This window comes from Ptychodera flava, chromosome 16 (genome assembly GCF_041260155.1).
Source record: "Ptychodera flava strain L36383 chromosome 16, AS_Pfla_20210202, whole genome shotgun sequence".
Lineage (NCBI taxonomy): Eukaryota > Metazoa > Hemichordata > Enteropneusta > Ptychoderidae > Ptychodera > Ptychodera flava.
This window is the reverse complement of record NC_091943.1, coordinates 5984280-6004549: the sequence shown is the minus strand read 5'-3', so window position 1 is coordinate 6004549 and position 20270 is coordinate 5984280. Positions and strand designations below refer to the sequence as shown.

General features: G+C 38.2%; 2 protein-coding genes across 5 annotated transcripts in view; one reads left to right on the top strand and one right to left on the bottom strand.

The window, feature by feature from the left end:
• The window catches only part of LOC139152635 (rho family-interacting cell polarization regulator 2-like), a 41751-nt gene extending 41233 nt beyond the window's left edge, over positions 1-518 (bottom strand). For 2 of the 3 annotated variants that reach the window (XM_070725885.1, XM_070725886.1), the window contains exon 1: positions 358-493. The gene's annotated coding sequence lies outside the window, so the exon portion shown is untranslated. Of the gene's footprint in view, positions 1-357 lie in introns of all 3 variants that reach the window. The other variant, XM_070725887.1, reaches the window with a different exon arrangement.
• A 3335-nt stretch (positions 519-3853) lies between these two features.
• Positions 3854-20232, top strand: LOC139152634 (nucleoporin NUP35-like). 2 transcript variants are annotated; one of them, XM_070725883.1, is made up of 11 exons: positions 3854-3992; positions 7358-7473; positions 9401-9543; positions 9991-10078; positions 14534-14612; positions 15504-15603; positions 16197-16247; positions 16762-16831; positions 17318-17446; positions 17772-17909; positions 18463-20232. In XM_070725883.1, exons 1-11 carry the CDS (start codon positions 3980-3982, stop codon positions 18538-18540), a joined length of 1005 nt encoding a protein of 334 aa, XP_070581984.1. In that variant the 5' UTR covers positions 3854-3979; the 3' UTR covers positions 18541-20232. The 2 variants fall into 2 exon arrangements, with proteins under 2 accessions (XP_070581984.1, XP_070581985.1); XM_070725884.1 differs by having other exon boundaries at positions 3855-4029.
• Positions 20233-20270: the final 38 nt, after the last annotated feature.

Sequence of the window (20270 nt, the reverse complement as noted above, 5' to 3'; positions counted from 1 at the left end):
GACTGAGCGATGATGTATGCACTGGATGTCAACTAAACCCCAGTCAGTATTGAGCGCGGACGTGTGCACTCAGAATTCGACGGCGCTTAGAATTTAGATTTACGCTTAGCAATAAATGTTGGGATAAGCTTACCGTTATAGACGGACGGAGAAAAGCTAGAAGATGGTCACACTGTTAGTTCAAACTGCAGTCTGTTAAATTTTGGGGAAGTTGAAGGGAGGCCCGGGGGCCTCGTAGGTTTCTGCTGTAACACTAGCCGCAACGCAAATTGTAATGTTTACGTTTTGCTCATGCTCGTTGAATCGTCTAGTTTTGCTCTTTCTTTCAAGCCGCCTGTTAAAATTGGATGTACTCACCTTTTAGATGTACCTTTTGAGAGAAGAAAGTAAAATGCCTTTGTTAATATCGAAACAAATCTTCACACAACCAGAACCATCACCACATCGTTTACACTGTCCGCGGATGTGATGAAGCGATTAGGCTGGACTCGACACAGGAGGAAGACTAGGCTGTGAGTAATATTGTTTCCACCCCCGATCCTACGCACATCCGGCTAAAGTGTTTCCCCGAACTGCAGCTGCAGACGTTTGACCCTCTGTAAAGATGTACCAAATGAAGAGGCAAGAGCTACACTGTCACTTGGAAATAATGTAAGTGAAGAGGCAAGAGTAACAACTTCTGTTTTTTATTTCTACGATATGGCTGACAAACGACAAGAAGTTTTGTTACTTTGATCGACGATGGGGTGATGCAAAGCAACAGGAACAGCCAAGGAATAAACGATAACTTGACTGGCCCCAGTAGAATCATGGGATACTTTAGCCACGATGCTGAAGTTATTTTCGTATTCGTTTTCGTATTCGTTTTCGTTCGTATTCGTATTCGTATTCGTATTGGAGTCACTGACAAAATTTTTATTTTTAGTCCAGATTTCGTGCGTATTATATAAAAGTTCTGTCTTTACAGAACTTAAAGTGCTTTTTATATGACAATATATCGATACTTCAATATTTGAGAATGTAAGTTGAAAAAGATCCAATCTTTTTAGGCCCTAGATTGAAAGATATCGTTGCTATAATTAGAGGAGAGATTTTAAAAACAAACGGCCAGTACACAGGCACTCCTTAGCTGGGTAGTCTGTTGAATAGATCGATTTTCGGTTCGATCTATCGATCCCGTAGTCGATATGCGCGCCATTGTAACCAAAATACACACTAGGTTACAGTGGCGGGCATACTGACCACGGGATCGATAGATCGAGCCGAAAATCGATCTATTTAGCAGACTACCAAGCTATTAGCGCTTGTGGGCCAGTAGTAGTCTTTGGAGGAAAGATTTTTTAAACAAACATCATTTTCGTATTCGTATTCGTATTCGTTTTCGTATTAACTTTATCACAACAACCACACTTAAACATTCTGTTGACATCATTAGTATCGATAATGGAAATTTAGCTGACCCGCCCAATTTGACGAGTTGTAAACTTAAAAGGTAATTTTCTTGTTTTAAACTGATATCTCTGAGAAAGTGATCGTCATAACGACAGTGAATGCAGGGCTCAACGTTATCGCATGCCCCTAAGTCGATGACATGCTATATTTAGACTGCTGTCGCAAAGAAAATATCATCTCATATGATGTGGGAAAGCGTCATAAAAGAAAACGAGATGAATAAAATGGTATCATAGGCCTATGTCCCGATCGGTACATTTGTTTCCCTAATAAAGATTAAATTAATGTGTGAGCTGTTGTCAGAGTCTTTATTTCAGTACGGCCCATCTCTTTTTCTTTCCTTGCGTTTGCGTCAACTGTCATTGCCAGAACATGTTGATCAACTTGCGTTATGATAAGATACACCAGAATGCATGGAAATTAATTTGTATCGCGAAATATCGAGAAATACCTGTATTCTATGATAAATAGACTTCAGCTAGTCTAGTAGCTGTCGCAACTGGCTCGATCGGTTTCCGTCATTTGTTACTGTGCGATCCAGTTTCAGTGTTACGCAGTTTGCCCCGCTCTACAACTCCGTTCTGCAGGTCACTCCAAAAACTTTCAGCAGTACTAGTTTGGGGGACCAATTAAGCCGCTAGCCGTAGATAGCTACTTTTTTCAACAAAAACTCTGAATAGAAATGCAGCAACTATCAACTTTCGATAGATATTTTGTAGGCAAGAGAACAAAACTCAAACGCATATGCGCATTTAATCCTAGCCGTGATATCGCAGCGGTACTTGTGGCGTGTATCGAACTCGCTCGGGTCATTGAGGTCATCGCCACAGTCCCATCCATGGTCTGTTCTCTACTACCTCCATGGTTCTACATAATTGCAGTCGCTACCCGGCAGATTTGCCATGATATTTCAACAAAGTTGCTTGCTATTTAGATCTAGCTGAAAACAAAAACCTTTATGAACAGGATAATCCAGTCCAAGCTTGATGAAACCGATGCTTTGATCTGCTTTCCAAAGGACGATTTCCGGAAATGGTCTAGCCGGTCACATGCCACTTACGCAAATATTCATTACGCACGTGAACGCATGAAATATGTTGCAGTTACTGGTTGCTTGTTTTCCCTTGTCAGCTATATTTTGATGACATTTTATGCTGGGATTATGGTTGGTTCATTTGAAATGATGTGACAGCACTAAAACTGCTTCTGATACTTGATTGGATTGTAGTAAAATTTATCATTAAATTCATGGGATATTTTGACAGATCATTCAAGATAACATCAGCAGACACATTGGCAGCGCTGTGCAGAGGAGAGAACACGCTCAAACCTTTGAGTAACTCCGCTCAACGGCTATGCTTATTCAATGCGTATTTTGGGGTCATGGCCTTTCAGGACAATGCTCCGTGAACACTGAGCGAATATATGTTGTATTTGATCACGTTTACGGTATGGAGAAATGTCTTGAAAAAAATTCAGTCGCAATCTCATAAAATTTGGTCGCCTATGCGACTGAAAATGGTCGCTACTTTGAGCCCTGATTGAATGTAATACATGAATTATCGGTCGGTCCGGTTTTATGTATAATATTGCTCACATCTTTACTCTGAAAGATAAACTACCTATGTCATTGATTTATGTTACTTTCTCCCCTGTAGCAGCACGTACAACTTAGTCGTAACTTGCAATTTTGTAATTTTTGCCTTACCGCACTCCCTGAGTTTTGTAAAGTATTGTATTGTATTGTTATTATAATTTATTTCAGGTTTACGTAGAGCCATATCAAAATCAAGTAAAATACTTGAAATACAAATTGTAAATGGATATGATCATTCTAAAGTGAGTCCAAAAGGATGACCGGATATAACAATTTTCTAATTTTTTTATTCAGATGGTTGTCCTAGACAAGTCCCCCGTTCATCATAGCTTTCAACAGTCACCCGTTTTGCAGCGCCTCACAAAAATCTGCCCTCCCCGCAAAACAATGGTACAGTCCAGGGCAGCTCCTTGCATCCGCTCTCACGAGTCCCATTACTTGGCACTGACCACCTGATTTCGGGGGGGTGCATCCAGCTGCCCGGTCAAGAGACATTGGCTAGCGAAGATGCTGCCTTACCAGATCCCAACCGATTTTAAGTATTTTTTTTCAAATAAAATGAAGTGAACAAAATTCTTTAAAATCTACAAATGCAAATTTATGTAAATTAACCAAATTGGCAGATGAATTACGAACAAATTATCACAATATTTAAACCTCAGTAAATATCGTATATTGCACGTTTCATACCTGAAACCTGGACTAAAAATAACAATTTCTGTCAGTGACTCCAATACGAATACGAATACGAATACGAATACGAAAACGAATACGAAAACGAATACGAAAATAATTTCAGCATCCAATACTTTAGCCACCATTTTTGAAAAGCGAGGAGACGAGTGAATTTCAACCTGATACGACGCCGCAGGTACTGAGATAATCGAACGATTCTGCACATTGCCGTACAGAACAGTCGTCAAGATTGCCATGGATATATCGGGTACGTCAGGTTGAAATCAGCACTTCAATTACATAAGGCATGTATATTTTATCGATGAGACAGCTGACAACCGGAAGTGAGATTTAACGTGTGTGGCACACATATTTCACACTCTTGTTCGACTCGCTCATAAGATCAGGGTTAGCTTTTTGTAATGACTACAGCGCTGTAACTAATTAATACCATAAGTGTCACTGGTTCTTTTATTACTCCCAAACTTCATTTATTGTTTCCTCGACATAGCTAAGTAGTAAGTTAGACGACTGTTGGATACACAGTCTCGGAGACGGGACGTGAAAATTGCGGTCAAGGTTATCACACAAGGGCAACATTTGCACATTCTTACTGTATTACTCATTTTCCAGTTGCAAAAAAATGATATAAGTTCAGACAGTGCAAAATGTTTTGAACGGTTAGGTCATTACTCCGACGCCTCGTCTCCTTCCGACATGCATGGTCCTTTTTTAGCTCCATGCGACATGCCACAGTGTTGGGAATGGCATCCCTGACCACAAATTTTGTAATTGACATACTACATCATGTCGAGAAAAACAGTTTTTCTCGAGGGTCTATGGTCATGTACAGTGTAGCATGGAGGTAAAAAAACAGGAGTATGGTAATCTTGGGTATCATTGTGATTGAATCCATTGATAATACTGGGGGGTCCTACTAATTACTGCCCGTCACTGCCCGTCAGGAAATTAGCCTTCCAATTACTGTAATCAGTCGATATTTCAATACCAAAGACCACTACTCTTTGTAAAAACGAACGAAATAATATTCCAAGATCCGAAAAATGTTGATTTTCGAACGAGTAGCAACGCTAATCGTGTGATCGTACATGCATCACCATTAGCCATACATACTGCCCGTCGACGTCCGACCACTGCCCGTCACTGCCGTCGGGAAATTTACCTTTCAACGACTGTAATCAGTTGATATCTCATATCAAAATCATTACTTTCTATACAACCAAACAAAATTGTCGTCCCAGACCCCAACAACGTTGATTTGCGAACGAGTGGCAACGCTGATCGTAATCGATGTCCGAACACTGCCTATCATCACTGCCCGTCGAGTAGAGAACTTAGCGCTCCAATATTCACGTTAGTTCTGAGACAGGACTCGGGCATTTGGAGTAAAACAGACTATTGTTTTGTAGCTTTCTATTATATAAGTGGTCTTTGGTATTGATATATCGACAGATTACAGTAATTGGAAGGTTCATTTCCTGACGGGCAGTGACGGGCAGTGACGGGCAGTAATTAGTAGGACCGAATACTGGGTATAATCTATGGTGAGACAAGTTGCTGTGATGTGTAAGCCCTACCACTCCAGTGATTGTGTTGTATTGCCCCCTCCCCAACAGACAATGCAGTTACATGTATGAGTTAAGAAACAGATGTGTCAATTGACAAAGTTGTGGGGCAAGGTCCCTCCACCGTTTGTCTAGAGAAACGTTTATTGTTTCAAGCCCCAATACTGCGAATGGTTAATAAACTGAACTCTAAATATCCTCAGTTTTTCAAGAGCTTTCTTTGAATAAGACCCATGAAAGACTGAGAGAGTGTATAACACTGTTATAAGTGTCAAAGTGGCATGTAAATTCAAACATTTTAACGTCATTTTAGATTTCCTGCCATTCTCAAAAACTAATCGTGTGACAGAGAAAATAAAGATTACAACAAAATGTTGGCCATCATGTGTTGTGCATTGAAGTAAATGGCACGATGCTTGTTTCTTTTATGATCACTATTTGAATGTGCAGGAAAAACTTCATTTTTGTACTTTTCCATGGGGGCGCCATTTTATGAGTGCGGCACCCACTTATTATTTACACCTGTTAAAACATGTAGGCATGGTCTAAATCAGCGAACAGTGATACTTCTATACATGTCCTTCAGTTAGCACATTTACATGAACCAACTTTCATTTGAAATTAAAATCATGAAAAAAATGCATACAATTCGCTGCTGTTGGGGCTTTAAGTTGTGAGACCCCTCTACTGTCTATGATTACTCCCACCCACCCTCACTTAATCATGGATGTAAAAAGAACCCCAAAGAGTAACCTGCCCTACTGTAAGGACATGGCTTGATATGGATTTAGTAGCTTGGACTTTGTCACCCCCTTTTCTCATCATCAAGAAGTGAACTACTTGCTGCACTTTGATAACTTGGTGATTCATAGAACTTTCTAAAAATGCAATGGCCGATTATTTAATCTGCCAAGTCGAAAATGTCAACTATGAATGGAGAAACCTTTGAACACTCTCATTTCCAGTTTGATTTGACATCCTTTGTGGGATGATTACAAAGCAACAATGTTTTCTCCCCTTTTTACATACAAGTCCAGTATACACAAAACATTGCAAAAGTCAGAAGTCTTGTGAATTTAATACAGCCCCCTGTTCTGTGATATTTTATACCAACAGCTTGTAAAATGTGAAGTGTTGCAATTTAAGGGGTAAAATGACATGTAAATAACATGCATCTTTCACAAAGGTATGAATTGTTGTTTATCTGCATCAAGCCCTGTCACAGAGATACCAGTTGAATGATGGAGGGATACTATAGTGGGTAGGGCTGTGCATATCACAGCATAGACAACAGAAGGGGGAACCCCCTCTACTGTCTATGATCACACAGCAACAGGCAAACCATTATACTGTTTTATCTTCACCTCTGTCGTACATCATCTTGCTGACAGTTTCAGCATTGCCACTGTTGTTTATTATTATTTTACGGTAATGCTTCTCAGTGCAGTAAAACATGTAAATATTACTTCAAGCAGTAGCTCTCAATCCCTGTTTCTTGCACTAGTGCTTGTTGACATTGATTCTAATTCATCATCCTTATTTGACATATGTTCAGAGATAACACTGATAGAAAACCTGCCCTTTTAACAATACTGACAGTATTTAAGTATATGACTTAGAATATCACGAATACAAGTCAAGGGGAAATGTAAAATGATGACAAAAGAGCTCTTAATCATTTAACGACACAATGACTGACCACCAGACTCTATGGAAGAGAAAAATCACAGATAGTGTGTGTCTTCAAACCACATTTAAAACACTCAACAGTTGATTTAGAAAGAATACATGTATCTATGAGCAGAGAATTCCACTATTTGCCCAGGAGGCAATCTTGTACATCACCACATACATGTATACGGTATACATGGCAAACTTGTACAATATTCCGTGCTCAATGGTCAAATTAAAGGGTTTTTGAGGACTTGAAAGTGTACATTCACAAGTACGTAAACAGTTGAATTCCCTGTTGTCCAAATTTCTCCATTTGGCACAAACAAATGATCACAATTACATGTATGCAGTATTGTTGGTTACTTTCTTACAGGTTCGCATAGTGGTTTAGAACCAATGACAATGGGTTCACCCGGAACACCAAGTAGTAATCCACAACAGTATTTACCTGGTTACTTGATGGGAGATCCATCCATGTCATCACCAGCTGTAAGTACCAGTACCACCAATCATTATGTACTGTATATCTCCTCGGTATTTAGCGCACAGGTTTCCATGTAAGAAACACCATGTTTTCTCAGTGTTTGAATTATTGGAATCCTATATCGTATATCAGCCCTGTACACATATTATGAAGAAATAACTAAACGCCAAATGCTTTGACTTTAGTATAATATACGAAGAATGCACTCTGATTCACATCTATAACTTTGCTAGATCTGTAAATTCTATTCGGTAGTGTAGGCCAGGACAGTTTTCAGGTTGTACCGGTAAATAGTGGTAAATTTATGTTTGTATATTATAAAAGACCCAAGGGTTGCATTGCACGGACAAGTGCTGTAATTTAAATCAACTAGAAATTGGATCCTATCATAATATTATTATTCTGCATTTCACTATTGTCAGTGTTGAAGTGTGTTTGATACACAATCAGGGCTCGCAATTAGTGATAGTATCGCATCGACAGACTACTAACTTTCCCCTTGGGCTACCAAAATCCATGAAATGGTACATGTAGCCAACACAGACTACCAGAGCCTGGGACATGAAATTTAGTCAGAACTTGGTGTGCAATGTCGATCACTTTTGGATGAGCTGAATGTAGTCAAACCTAGCTAGCTGAACACAGAAAGGCCAGACTATGACTTTTTCATGCAAATTACAAAGACGACAGTGAAGTGGAATTTTGCAACAAAAGTTTCAATATCTGAACTGATGTACTTGGATGACAGGAACAGAAAATGATGGCCAATGAAAATGCATTTTGACTACATATAGATCATAATGTATCAATCACAGGTACACCAAAATTATTGTCTCCGTCCCTGCACAGAAAGCCCATACTCTATTTTTTTTTAGCCCTGCTGTGCTACAGTGCAGTATATGTCTCAGGGGCCGAGAGAAAGTCGTTGTCATGGCGACTATCAAAATTTACACACAACTCTGAGTATGAAAGGGGTTGTCAATAGGTCACCAAACTTTGGAGTATCACTGCTGTCCAATTCATACCATATTATTGGTTTCCTTTGGGTATTAATAAAGGTGTGCAAGTATTCACATCAAATGAATAGAAAATTCACTTCATTGGCAGAATCTTGAAAAATAGGTCTTTTCTTACCTGGTTATGGGAAACAAATATCTCTAAACTACAAAATTCATGGGCTACCAACCATTGTCACTGGGCTACCAACCTCAGAAAATGGTAGCCTAAGTGGACTACCAGGAAAAAAGTTAATTTCAAGCCCTGACAATGAACATCTCAGCTATTTTTGCAAAATTCAGCAAAAACGAATCAGATTACAGAGATGATAAGCACACACTTTTTTCAACATTTTCTCAATTAAATCATTCTATGAATTGAAATGCATTTCAATATTTCTGAACTCTTTGAGCCACTGTGGGAGCATTGTCGTAAACCATGCGCCTCTTTACGACAACAGCTTAGCGCTACCTGTTGATTTTTGCATAGGTCAGCAAAGCAGAATTATGCTCTGGCTCGCGAGAAGGCTGTAGGTGTTTCTGGACATAACACGTAAACTTTTTGTGTATCAATGTTCAAAGAGATCTTCCATGAGTCAGTGTTGGATTAACTGACTTAATTAATTAATTGACTGCTGTAATTTTTCTCACCAAAATTTTAATGCAATATTTTACCAATTTTTGTGAATTTTCTGTAAGTTTTTTCATAATTTTGGACCAAATGGATATCACTTTTTCATCAGCTACAGTTTTTACCAAAATTTTGGCAAAAATCAGAAAAAATTTGTCTGTGGTATATTTATAAAGGTGACAAAATAGATTTTGGCGCTCAGGGGGTCAATCTAGCTCAAAGGGAACACTGGGATATACATAACAATGGTTCTTAACAAGTGCTCTGTAGATTGGTAACTGAACCAGATTTCTAATGTTTGTTCAGTCTCCAGCATCAGTTAGGCTATGGTCACACAGCAGTGGGTCAAGTCCGCCTCAATCAAGAACCAGCAATGTTCTCACTCCATCATCCTCTCTTGCCAGCAGAGACAGCAGACCTGATTGGTCACAGCAAAGGTCACATGTTGGGTAAGTACCATGTAAGACTTTCATGCGTTTTAAAGGTTGTGTTTTCTATGTAGGAAGTGTGTGCACGATCTATGGTATGCATTAATCAAGTAATATGAAGAATAAGAAAGTACTAGTAATGAAAAGATTTTGTAGGATTCCATGACCAGCATGGTTTAATTCAGATGTTTACCATGTCTGCATTAGGATTTGCATACAAGGAAGTATTACTGCAAATATGTACGTGTGTGATAAAGGGACTCTGTCTGTATCTCTTCCCATGGAGTTACTACACTAAACATTGCTGTAAACCAAGCACTGTAACTTTCATGAAATTTCATATCAGCTATCAAATGGAAAGACTCAACCAGTTTCTTGTTACTGTCGTGTTTAATGTTGTGACAAATAATATTCTCATTTTTACCACATAGAAGACTCATACGTAAACGTTTTCAATTTTTCACACAGTGTGAGTGGTATAGCCAGTGCTGGCAAAGACAAGACTGGGGCTCCACCTGTAGCACCACTGTTTGACCCTAGTATTGAAGCAAAACAGGTAGAGGACACTTTGAATCATAGAGAACCATGTAACCATGTGGAATATTCATGTTTTAAATGTCAGAGTGCCCTCTCTGTTGTAGATTTTGTATTAGCGGTATTCATTAGTGTAATTTGATGCCTGCATTGCCATGCCTAGAGAATTCAGTCCGTAACATCACGGGCCTTGTTACTCTTGTGAATGTGGTAAAGGCACAAGAACACAGTAATGAATCCTGCTATGAATGGAAACTCCTGTAGGAATATTGATAGGGAAAGTGATCTACCAACTTAAAGTCCTCCTTGGCAAAGACCACCCTGATATTGTATTTGAGTTGCAGTGAATATTGACAATGTTATACCAAAGCTTGATTTCCTAAACAAATGTGCATGCAAGTGTATTTCATGTTACCTTTTTTGTACACATATACTACCCAAGGCATCCTTTTAGTTTTAGGTTAATTTATACCCTGGCATTAAGGTCTGGTGAAATGGTCCCGTTCGTGTGACTGAATATCTTCCAGGAGGTCAATACTATTACACTCGCAACAGAATTGCAACCTAAAAGTACGCGCAAGTGTTGATTTTTTTGATATTTCTATGCGCGGCTTTCATGGGGTCATTTTGCGACACTCAGGTCACGCCCTCAGCGGGAGTCAAGGTTGGCCGTCTGTGACGTCACAGGTGTGTTCATTTACATCGAATAGCGGTCCAACACCGCCTTATCTCTGCCCGGTATCCGCTAACAAAACAGGCTGAGCCCAGTGTTCGCGCTGCCAGTTCGCCACGTTCGCCAATCCGAATCGAAATCCGAAGTGGCGAAAAAAAATCGATCCTAATTCGCCACAGTGGCGAAACTGATTTTTGTTTAAAAAATATGGTAAAATAAAGGAAAAAACGTGGGTTTTTTAGTCTTTTGTTTAATCTGCGCTTCTCTCTTGGCGATTCGCAAAAACTGTGTCTACTTCCGTATTATTGCGTTCTTTCCGTCGTACGTATTTGCAATCGAGCCAAGTCTCGCGAGAGATTTGACGTCATTTAGTCTAGTGTACAGCATGCATAAATGGCTCTCGCGAGAATTGAAACTAAGACACACGCTATCGAGCCCTTGCGATAAATTTGACGTCATTTTGCCCAGTGTACAGCGGGCATAGGAACGCTCGCTCGCGAGAATTTAAACTTTTGCTATACATAGCAGACATACGCATTTTAATCGAGGCAACAAGGTTCGGTGTTATAGTTGATTTACATTGCAGTCTAGATGTTCTGTGTTGTGCATTTTAATCACGGTCTTAAACATTCCATGTTGTGGTCGATTTGCATCGCGGTCCTCGTGGTCCGGTATTCCCCGTTGTTCTTCAATTTAATTGCCGTCCCAACGACGCGTTCCGTGTTGCTGTCGATTTGTATCCTTAGGACTCTCAGGGAAAGACACTTATTTTTTTATCCACTTGCCCTTCGGGCAAGTGGGGGGTTCAGTTCACTTGCCCGAATTGGAAAACCACTTGCCCAGTATAATTTACGTGTTTGAAAAAAGCTAAAACATTGGGTTTTTATTTCACTCACTTTATTTTGAAAATTATGTTATCATGAGAAAATGTCAGACATTCTCATAGGGTTCTCTTCACACTTCTAAGCGTGCTGGATGGCTCATTTATATTCCATTAATTACTAAAGCCCCATTACCTGTATCTTTTAGCATTCTTTATGTGATTTTACTTCTGAACTAAAACAAGTTTTTTGGAATTTGCTCTTTCAGGGGTTGGAATACAAGTATTGTTAACTGCCCAGTGAGACTGCATGTGCAATTTTGAACAAGAAAAATAATAAATATGTGCCCAAATGTAAAATGGCACCCCATGCAAATATAGCAAAACCAGTGTACACCGTGCATATATGCATTTGAATATTCACGGAAACAACAGAGTAGTCCAATGTAATGCATAGTGTTGAATGTTTTCAACTGGGACATGCTTTGTTTTCTTTTTAGTATGGTGGGAAATCATAATAACGGTTAAAATGTAAATTTACTTGTCCAATTTTTCACTAAAGAATGTTTTGTAAAGCAGTAAAAGACTATAAGCTTATCCTGTAAATGGGTAGAATTTAAAGAAAACCAGAGAAAATAGGAAGCCTTTTTAGGTCAACAAATTTCAAGATTTACAGCTAGTGGGGCTTTCATATTCATAGAAAAAATTCTAACAGTTCATATGTTTGTATGTTTACTTTCTTGGGGCTTAATATACAAATAATAACAGCCATTTCAATTGTACCTTCAAGGTATTTTGCAGTTCAAAGTTTTAACTATCTATACAGAAAGAAAAAATCTGTAGCTATAAAGGAATGTTTGAAGCTTCTGAAAAATAATGTACTTCTTTGTCATGTTTTTACTGCGCTTATATCATACACCAGCCCTATAAAGTTTGAATTGCATTGCACTATACCAGTATCCTATGTTTTTCTAATAACCTAGGTGGTCTTATTATTGCTCATGCGCAGACTAAATAGAATTAAAACCAACAACCTAAGGCGTCGGTGTTTTTCAATGTGTGTAAAAGCTGAATTTCTCGATGTTAAACTCGCTCCAATTGCTTCTTGACAGTCATTTTAGAATGGGAAAATTCACAAACAGAGAGGTTGGTCGCCACGGACAAGTAACTTTTGGCTTATTGACCTGAAAATTAAGTCAGTGTTTGTTGAAAATTCAAAGACTTGACCCGTTGACACCAAATATTGCTCATGACTTCATTGCATGCGGTCTTGCCTCTCACTGTCCCTCAACAAGTTAACATTGAAGAGTATGTTTTAGTAAAAGTCCATTTTATGTGGTGATTTTTAACCACTGGACTTTATTTTTACATTATTATAAAAGTTCATACAAAGCACAAAAACCGCTGTGTGTTTCTTTTTTACCGTATCGACATATTGTGAGACACCGTAACTTCACAGTCAATGCAATGAACTCTGGTGAACGTACGTTCCAGCAGCTGTGAACAGCTTTTTCATATGCAAAACCAGCGTACGGTAATTTACGGGTACCGGTGTATTGTTTGAACTGGATTTTATTGACAGCGATTATTATATATATGATTCTTTTCGTCAACTCTTCATGCAATTTTATGAAAAATCTTATGGAAATGTTCACAATGACATAATATGATTATTTTGTTGTTTAAGTCCGTGTTCCCTCACAGAAAATCGCTCTCGTGAATTAGATTTCTAGGTAATTATTTTTTTCACTTGTCCCGTCGGGCAAGTGGCATCGGAGGTTCACTTGCCCGAACGCGACTTTCACTTGCCCCGGGCAATCGGACAACCCTTAGTGTCTTTCCCTGACTCTACCTCCATGATTTGTATCGCGATCTCTACGTTCCGTGTTGTTGTTCGTTTTAATGGTAGTCTCAACGTTCAGTGTTGCTGTTCATGCAGCTGATTTGCATCGTGGTCCCGGCCAACGTTCCGTGTTGTAGTTGTAGTGCATTTTAATCACGGTCCCATTTACGTTTTTACTGTCGATTTGTATTGCGGTCCCGACGTTCCGTGTTGTAGACTAGTGCATTTTAATGGCAGTCACAACGTTCATTGTTGGTGTTCATGCAGTTGACTTGCATTGCGGTCCCAACTTCCTACTACCTCCATGCTTCTGTGTAGCAAGTAGCGAGGCAGGCTCAGCCGAGGGACCGTGGCCGATCGTACGAACCAGCCGAGACAAGCACATTATGGTTCAAACACTCAACACTTGACGGGAACTTGAAAAAGTTTACAGTTGAGCCGTTCATGTTCTTGCCGCTGTCACAGCCACCAAAAGAACAACGTCTTTCCATAGTGAAGGAGGACACTGTCCTGACCATGTAAGCGGAAACCCTAGAAGTTACCCCCGTGGGGAGCTTACGGAGGTGTGAAATACTTTACTTCCCGTTATTGAGATACGGCGTCGGGCAAAGTTCGGAAAGCCGAAAAAAGTCGACTGGAGGGGCTCGGGGGACACGCCCACATTGCATTTTTCTTTTGCCATATTTCATAATCACGCGCGCTAAACGAAAAAAGAAATGAATGCAACTGTTTTACAGACCATCAACTGTATTTCTGTGATTTTGCAACATGGGCATTTCACCAGACCATTAAAAGTTTTCCAATATACTGTTGTTGTCATGTCAAGGGTTGGAATACTTGGGTGCGTATTGTGACCATGCATCTCTATATTATATGTAACTCAATGCAGGTAGATGTACCAGACCAATGTGCATATTGTGCATGTTGAAAATAATACAGCACAAATTTTGATAAACTATCGGTATAACTCAGCCACTGTGCAAATAGCTAGAAGCCGGTGATGTCAGTGTGAAACCTGACATCCAGGGAGTACATTTTGGCAGTAAAAATCCATTTTAAACCCTGATTATTGGTAAATTTTATCAATGTAGGCACCATAATCACATGAATCATTACATTTTATGTTCTTGTCTTTCTGCAGGCTGACTTGAGTACAACAGTTTTCGCCGGCAACTTAGGCACAAGAACACCATTAGCAAGATTCAATTTATCAAGACAAGGTTGGTAGCAGTTTGTGATAATCTCAAAGATTATTCCATCATCAATCATGTGACCACGCGAACACAACCATGTATTTGCACACAGGAGACAGTTATAATCATTCATCATGTATGTTAGTCCTCAACAATTAAGTATGGTATATGATAGTGTCCAATAGTCATTGTGAGGTAGAATGCGCCTCGGGGACAGATATGTGTAAAAAAAATGTTCACCGTCTTAGTTTTTCAAAAATTGAAAACTTATTTTTCTCCATAGAGTAACATGGGCATGGCAGCCATTTTGAATTTCAAATATGGGTAAATGTTAGGTAGTTCCCAACTTTGCACACTGATCCCTGAATTTTATTCTTGATTTGGTAAAATAATGTTTTAAAGTTTCACTGAGGAAAGTTTGAGCAAAAGTGTAAGTCTTTCACATTCGAGGTGCATATTACCTTGCGTAAGTTTCATATCATCTGAGTGAGTAAAAAGCGGTGTTGAGACAAAACCTAGAGGTATTTTCACCTACTTTGCATGGAATGTTACAGCAGGTTAGGTCAGTAAAAATCATGTTTGCAGTACCAAATGTTTTCAGGGCCGTCAAATGCATCACATGGGACATCTTAATGCTTACTTTTTTTGGCCAATTTGCCTGATTTTGAAATATGAACTTGGTAGGATATTGGTTCAATGTTCTATGTAGGGTAAAACTTTGTTACGCTTGTCAAAAGGTCACAGAGACTAAACACTCATCAATTTATTGGATTTAAACTCACAGGAAAGTTGTGCTAAATGCAACCAGTCAATGCTGCGCAAAGAAATTTAGACAAAACTGCTTGATGTGCTTTACAGCTCTTGCAAAAAAAGTACAGTGAAAGAGAAATTAAACTTGTTGTGTTTCTCATCTTTCAGGGTTAACAAGTCCAGGTAGCAGTTTTAGCAGTGTCTATTCTCACGCAGATGTGGCTGGATCCAAGTCACCAGCACAAATTGATCCATTTTATACCCAAGGGTAAGATACTCATTCATAATTTTAAGATTTGTTGTCAAGATATATTGTTTTAAATTTTCTTTCAGCAAATGTAAATCATCAATACCATTTTCATCATAAAGCCCATGTCAACTTATGTTACAAAAACATTGTAAAATATGAAATATTGCTAAAGGTGTCATTGATGCTGCAATAAACGATGAAAAAACTAGAAGTACTTTATTACATTATATGATTTAATGACCTTTCCTGTATCAAGTGCAAATTGTCTGTAATTCATGATGTGCATAAAGACAACCTACCGTACTCAGAGAAAGGGTACAAACTTGTATGATTTCCACTGACATGACCTTTAAACCCTGGGAGAGCTGTAACTGTTCCAACCAAAATTTCATTCCAACATTATAGGAATTTTTCATAAATCTTTCTGTTATTTTTTTGTAATTTTGGACCAAATGGACATAACTTTTCATTGGCTACAATTTTTGACCAAAAGTTTGGGAAAAGTCTGAAAAAAGTTGTCTGAGTCTGAAAAAATGTTATGCACTATATTTCATAAAGGTGACAAAAATTGACTTTGGTACTCAAAATGTTAATCTCACTTTTTCAAACAGAGAAGAGCTCGATGAAGATCAGTTAGATGACACCTGGGTGACAGTTTTTGGGTAAGTTTTGTAGTTTTCAGTATCTGACATGACAGTCTTTGGGTAAGTTTTGTAGTTTTCAGTATCTGACATGACAGTCTTTGGGTAAGTTTTGTAGTTTTCAGTATCTGACATGAAGTTGCACAGTGACGTAGACACAATGATACAGTTGCCAGTTTTCAGCAACAACCAACCAGAGTAACAGAGGCAAGGCATTACACCTCTTCACTTCCTTCACAATTCATAATTTTATCGACGTCTTTCATGAATTCCCAGCAAAGCTATATTTATTGTCATTTCTAACTATTTCTCAGATCATATCATATTTTAAAGTAGACAGTCTGTGACACCAAGTCACTGATCAACTATATACCAGCCCAATCACTGTAGTTATCAGAGTTCAATATCTTTTCTTCTGAGAGCCTTTGGACCCCACACAATACTTTGCTGTTATATCTAGGATAGCTGGTGAATCCACAGTAGCATATCACTTGGATCACATTGTAATAGAAGTCTCATTGAATTTTAATGACAGGTTTCCACCACCAGCCGCATCTTTTATCCTTCAACAGTTTTCTCAGTATGGTAACATTTTAAAGCATGTGGTGAGTAGAGATCCCCATTCTGTCTCAGATATTGACCGCTAAGCAATAAGGAAATATATTTTTACCTGTACGATAAGGTAGCAAATGCAGATATTTTTTGTCCCTAGCTGTAAACAAGTATATCATACTGAGTTTTGTGGTCATGTCACCAAGGTTTCCTCCTCGCTACATAAAAAGATTGTTGAAGGGGACATAAGAAATCATCATAAGGGGACAGTAGATGTTTCCGGGGCTACAAAACCTTAGCGAAAGCTTGTCTATACCAATATTCAGGGCTCCCAAACCTTAGCAAAAATTCCTGTGTAAAATTAGTGCTGACATCTATCACCTATAGAGATTGTAAAGGTACCTTTGTCTGTCCAGGCAAGGTAAATTGGTTCTAAATATGCTCTACATACCAACTGGTCGACTTCAGGGTATTTTACTGATAAAATGAAAGTTTCCAAATATTTGAAAATCACTCTGTTTTCTTTGTTTTCTTCCTAGATTGCAACAAGTGGTAATTGGATGCACATAAAATATGCCTCTAGGATTCAAGCAAAGAAAGCACTCAGTAAAAATAGTAAAGTATTCGGCAATAGCATCATGGTTGGAGTTACTCCATGCATAGATAAAGTAAGAACTTTATTTATGAACCTCTTTTGTGGAATACTAAAATGTTTCTCTTACATTGTGTCACCGCAGGAGTTTTTTAAAATGAATTGCAACTGTTCAAAGTAAAACTGATTATGTTAAAAGAATAGATTCTTTAATAAGAGACAGAATTGTATATACGCAAAGACGAAGGTGAACTGAAATCTGAAAAATGTTACACTGTGTCAACATTTTGTATTCTACTTTTTTACATGAACAGCAAGTCATTTAATTTATACACACAATCTTGATAGTAAAGCTTGTGTTTTTAACAAGATTTATTTTCATTTTGGTTGAATTTTCCCAGAGTGTAATGTATGGTACTGATGAAAGCACGACTCAAAACATTAGCACCAGTACACTCAGTGAAGCTATAGACGCACACAGAAGCCCTGCAATTAGACCATTGACAGCTGCCTACCAAGCAGCCAGCAGCCAAAATGAGGTAAGTTACATCAAGTAAATCATGTTATACAGTAATCTAAAATTCCTCTACCCTGTACACAGATCCAACCAAAGGTAGACAAGTAGGGTCTGACTGAACAACTACACACTGAACTCATTCTCATAGTTTCTCTGAAATTTTTCAACAGGATTTGTAATATGTTAAAAAGTAATTAATACAGGAAAAATGCTAATGGTTGCCCTCTGCGAACCTGAAAATATCTCACAAAATGTAGAAAATAGACATGATATTTGAGGAAAAATTTTATTCAGAAAATATCAGGTTCAAGTAGAAGCATATTGGAAATCTGAGAACTGACAGCGTATACTTTCAAGGTCCCAGCATGCATTTGCATTTGTCAAATTTGTCAGAAACCATGCAGAATATAGAAGTCTACAAGAAAAGACATTCTGCCTAAATCAAAGAGAAAGATTGTGTTTGGTCTGTGTAGGTGTAGGGTTTATATATTATAAACTGTTGTATCCAAAAGTCAGATGAAAAGTGATACTTTCATGAGCCAAGCTTTCATTCACCGTTCATCTTGTATCCATAGGTTGCACCGAGTACCAACACACCAAAGAAAAACACCAATGTTGTATCAAGAACGCTGGAATACATGCTTGGCTGGTGAAGAAAACCTTGAAATCACCGCAGGGTTTTAAGGATGGTTATACATGGATGTCAACAAGGGATACAACATACCTAAACAACTACAAAGCAACTTACAAGAACCAGCAAACTCAAAAACTTGTTTAATAACATTGAAAAAAGCTCTGCTAGTCTTGGAATTCCTATGTGTTTGTGGTTGTGAAATGGAACTTGATTCCTCAAAATGATGAGAACTCTATATTTGTCAGGCAATCATGATGGCCATGGTGTATAAATTTGACCTCACTTTTGTTCCAAAATGTCAAAATTTGTTCAAGGAGGTGGAAAATGTAAATATGACTGGATAAAAATCCTATGAGGTAGTGCCATTATTCAAATTCTTCTACATCAATGAGTTTGTGAGACTTTTAGAAAACATTACTTGGGAACAACATAAATGTGAAATACCATTGTGTAGACAAGTGTTTCTGAATGAAATAATAAGGCAGAAACAGAATGAGAGAAACCACTGCCATGTTAGGAAATGAACAAGATTATCAGAAACACTCAGAGGTTACAGGCATCCCGCTTGAAAGTGATAAGCTTCTGTTGTAAGTTGATATATTTTTTACAAAAGGTTGATGTTTCAAGGGCTTTGTGTGTAGGATCTGTGGACATGTTTCCTCTGAAGATCTGTTACACCTAAAATAGGCAAGTGCTTGATGAAGATAGGGTTTGCCATCACTAAGCAAACTTACCAAAGCATTCATTGTGCCACTGGTACAATCAAACTTAATGCATGTTTGTGTTATCTGTTTTTGTCATGATAGTTCATTTGTTTTTCATGATTGTGAGGCCATCGCAGTAGATAAGTCTTTTTAAGCTTTCACCCTTCCGCTTGACACCCCGACATTCCTGTGTAAAGGTCCAACATTGATTCAGAAGACAATTGAATTGGACCAAACCATGTGCTGAAAAAGTTTAGTGTGTAAAGTATGATGCATTACCATATATGGCAGTTAAGGTGGCTATATTATGCAAATTAGTAGTTACCATAGTGATTTGTACTGTGCATCACATTCACAGCCGCTCCACCAAATTAATCATTACCCTACAATGGATTCAAACTGCATCTTACAAATGAAATTTCACATTTATCACTAGACTAATACTGCTATGAGATTAATCTATTTTACGTGTTTGATCTTATTTCAAATATGTGTGAAATGGTGCAAGATACTAAACTTTGCCCTACATCTGAGATTGGAAATGTGCGTGTGTTTCATTTACAGCAAATTTGTATTATATTGGTGTTCTGCTAGTGGGTGAACAGCAGACCACATCAAAGGCTAATGCTTATTTCTTGCACAGCCAGATTCTCCAGTGATTACCACATATGAATTCACACATTTTGATGACTGGGAAAAGTTTGTTGTATTAGAATACTTGTAAGATAACAGAAACGACAGTCAGTACTCTGTGGAAAGGGATACAATCCTACCAAGGTAATTCTTGAATCATAATTGGGCTCTGCCAAAAACTTACAGCTTATGTCCTCATTACACGTAACAAAAATTAACACACGTTTAACAACACAAGACTACTTCAATTTTCTCCAAAATGACAAATCAATAATTCTAACATCAGACTCTATGTTACTAAGTACAAGTGATAGTGTCGTCTCAATTTTTATGGTCTTGTTAAATAAAGTATATTATTTTATTAAAATAAACAACTGTTTGCTGTGTGATTTGTATAATTATTTTCACAGAC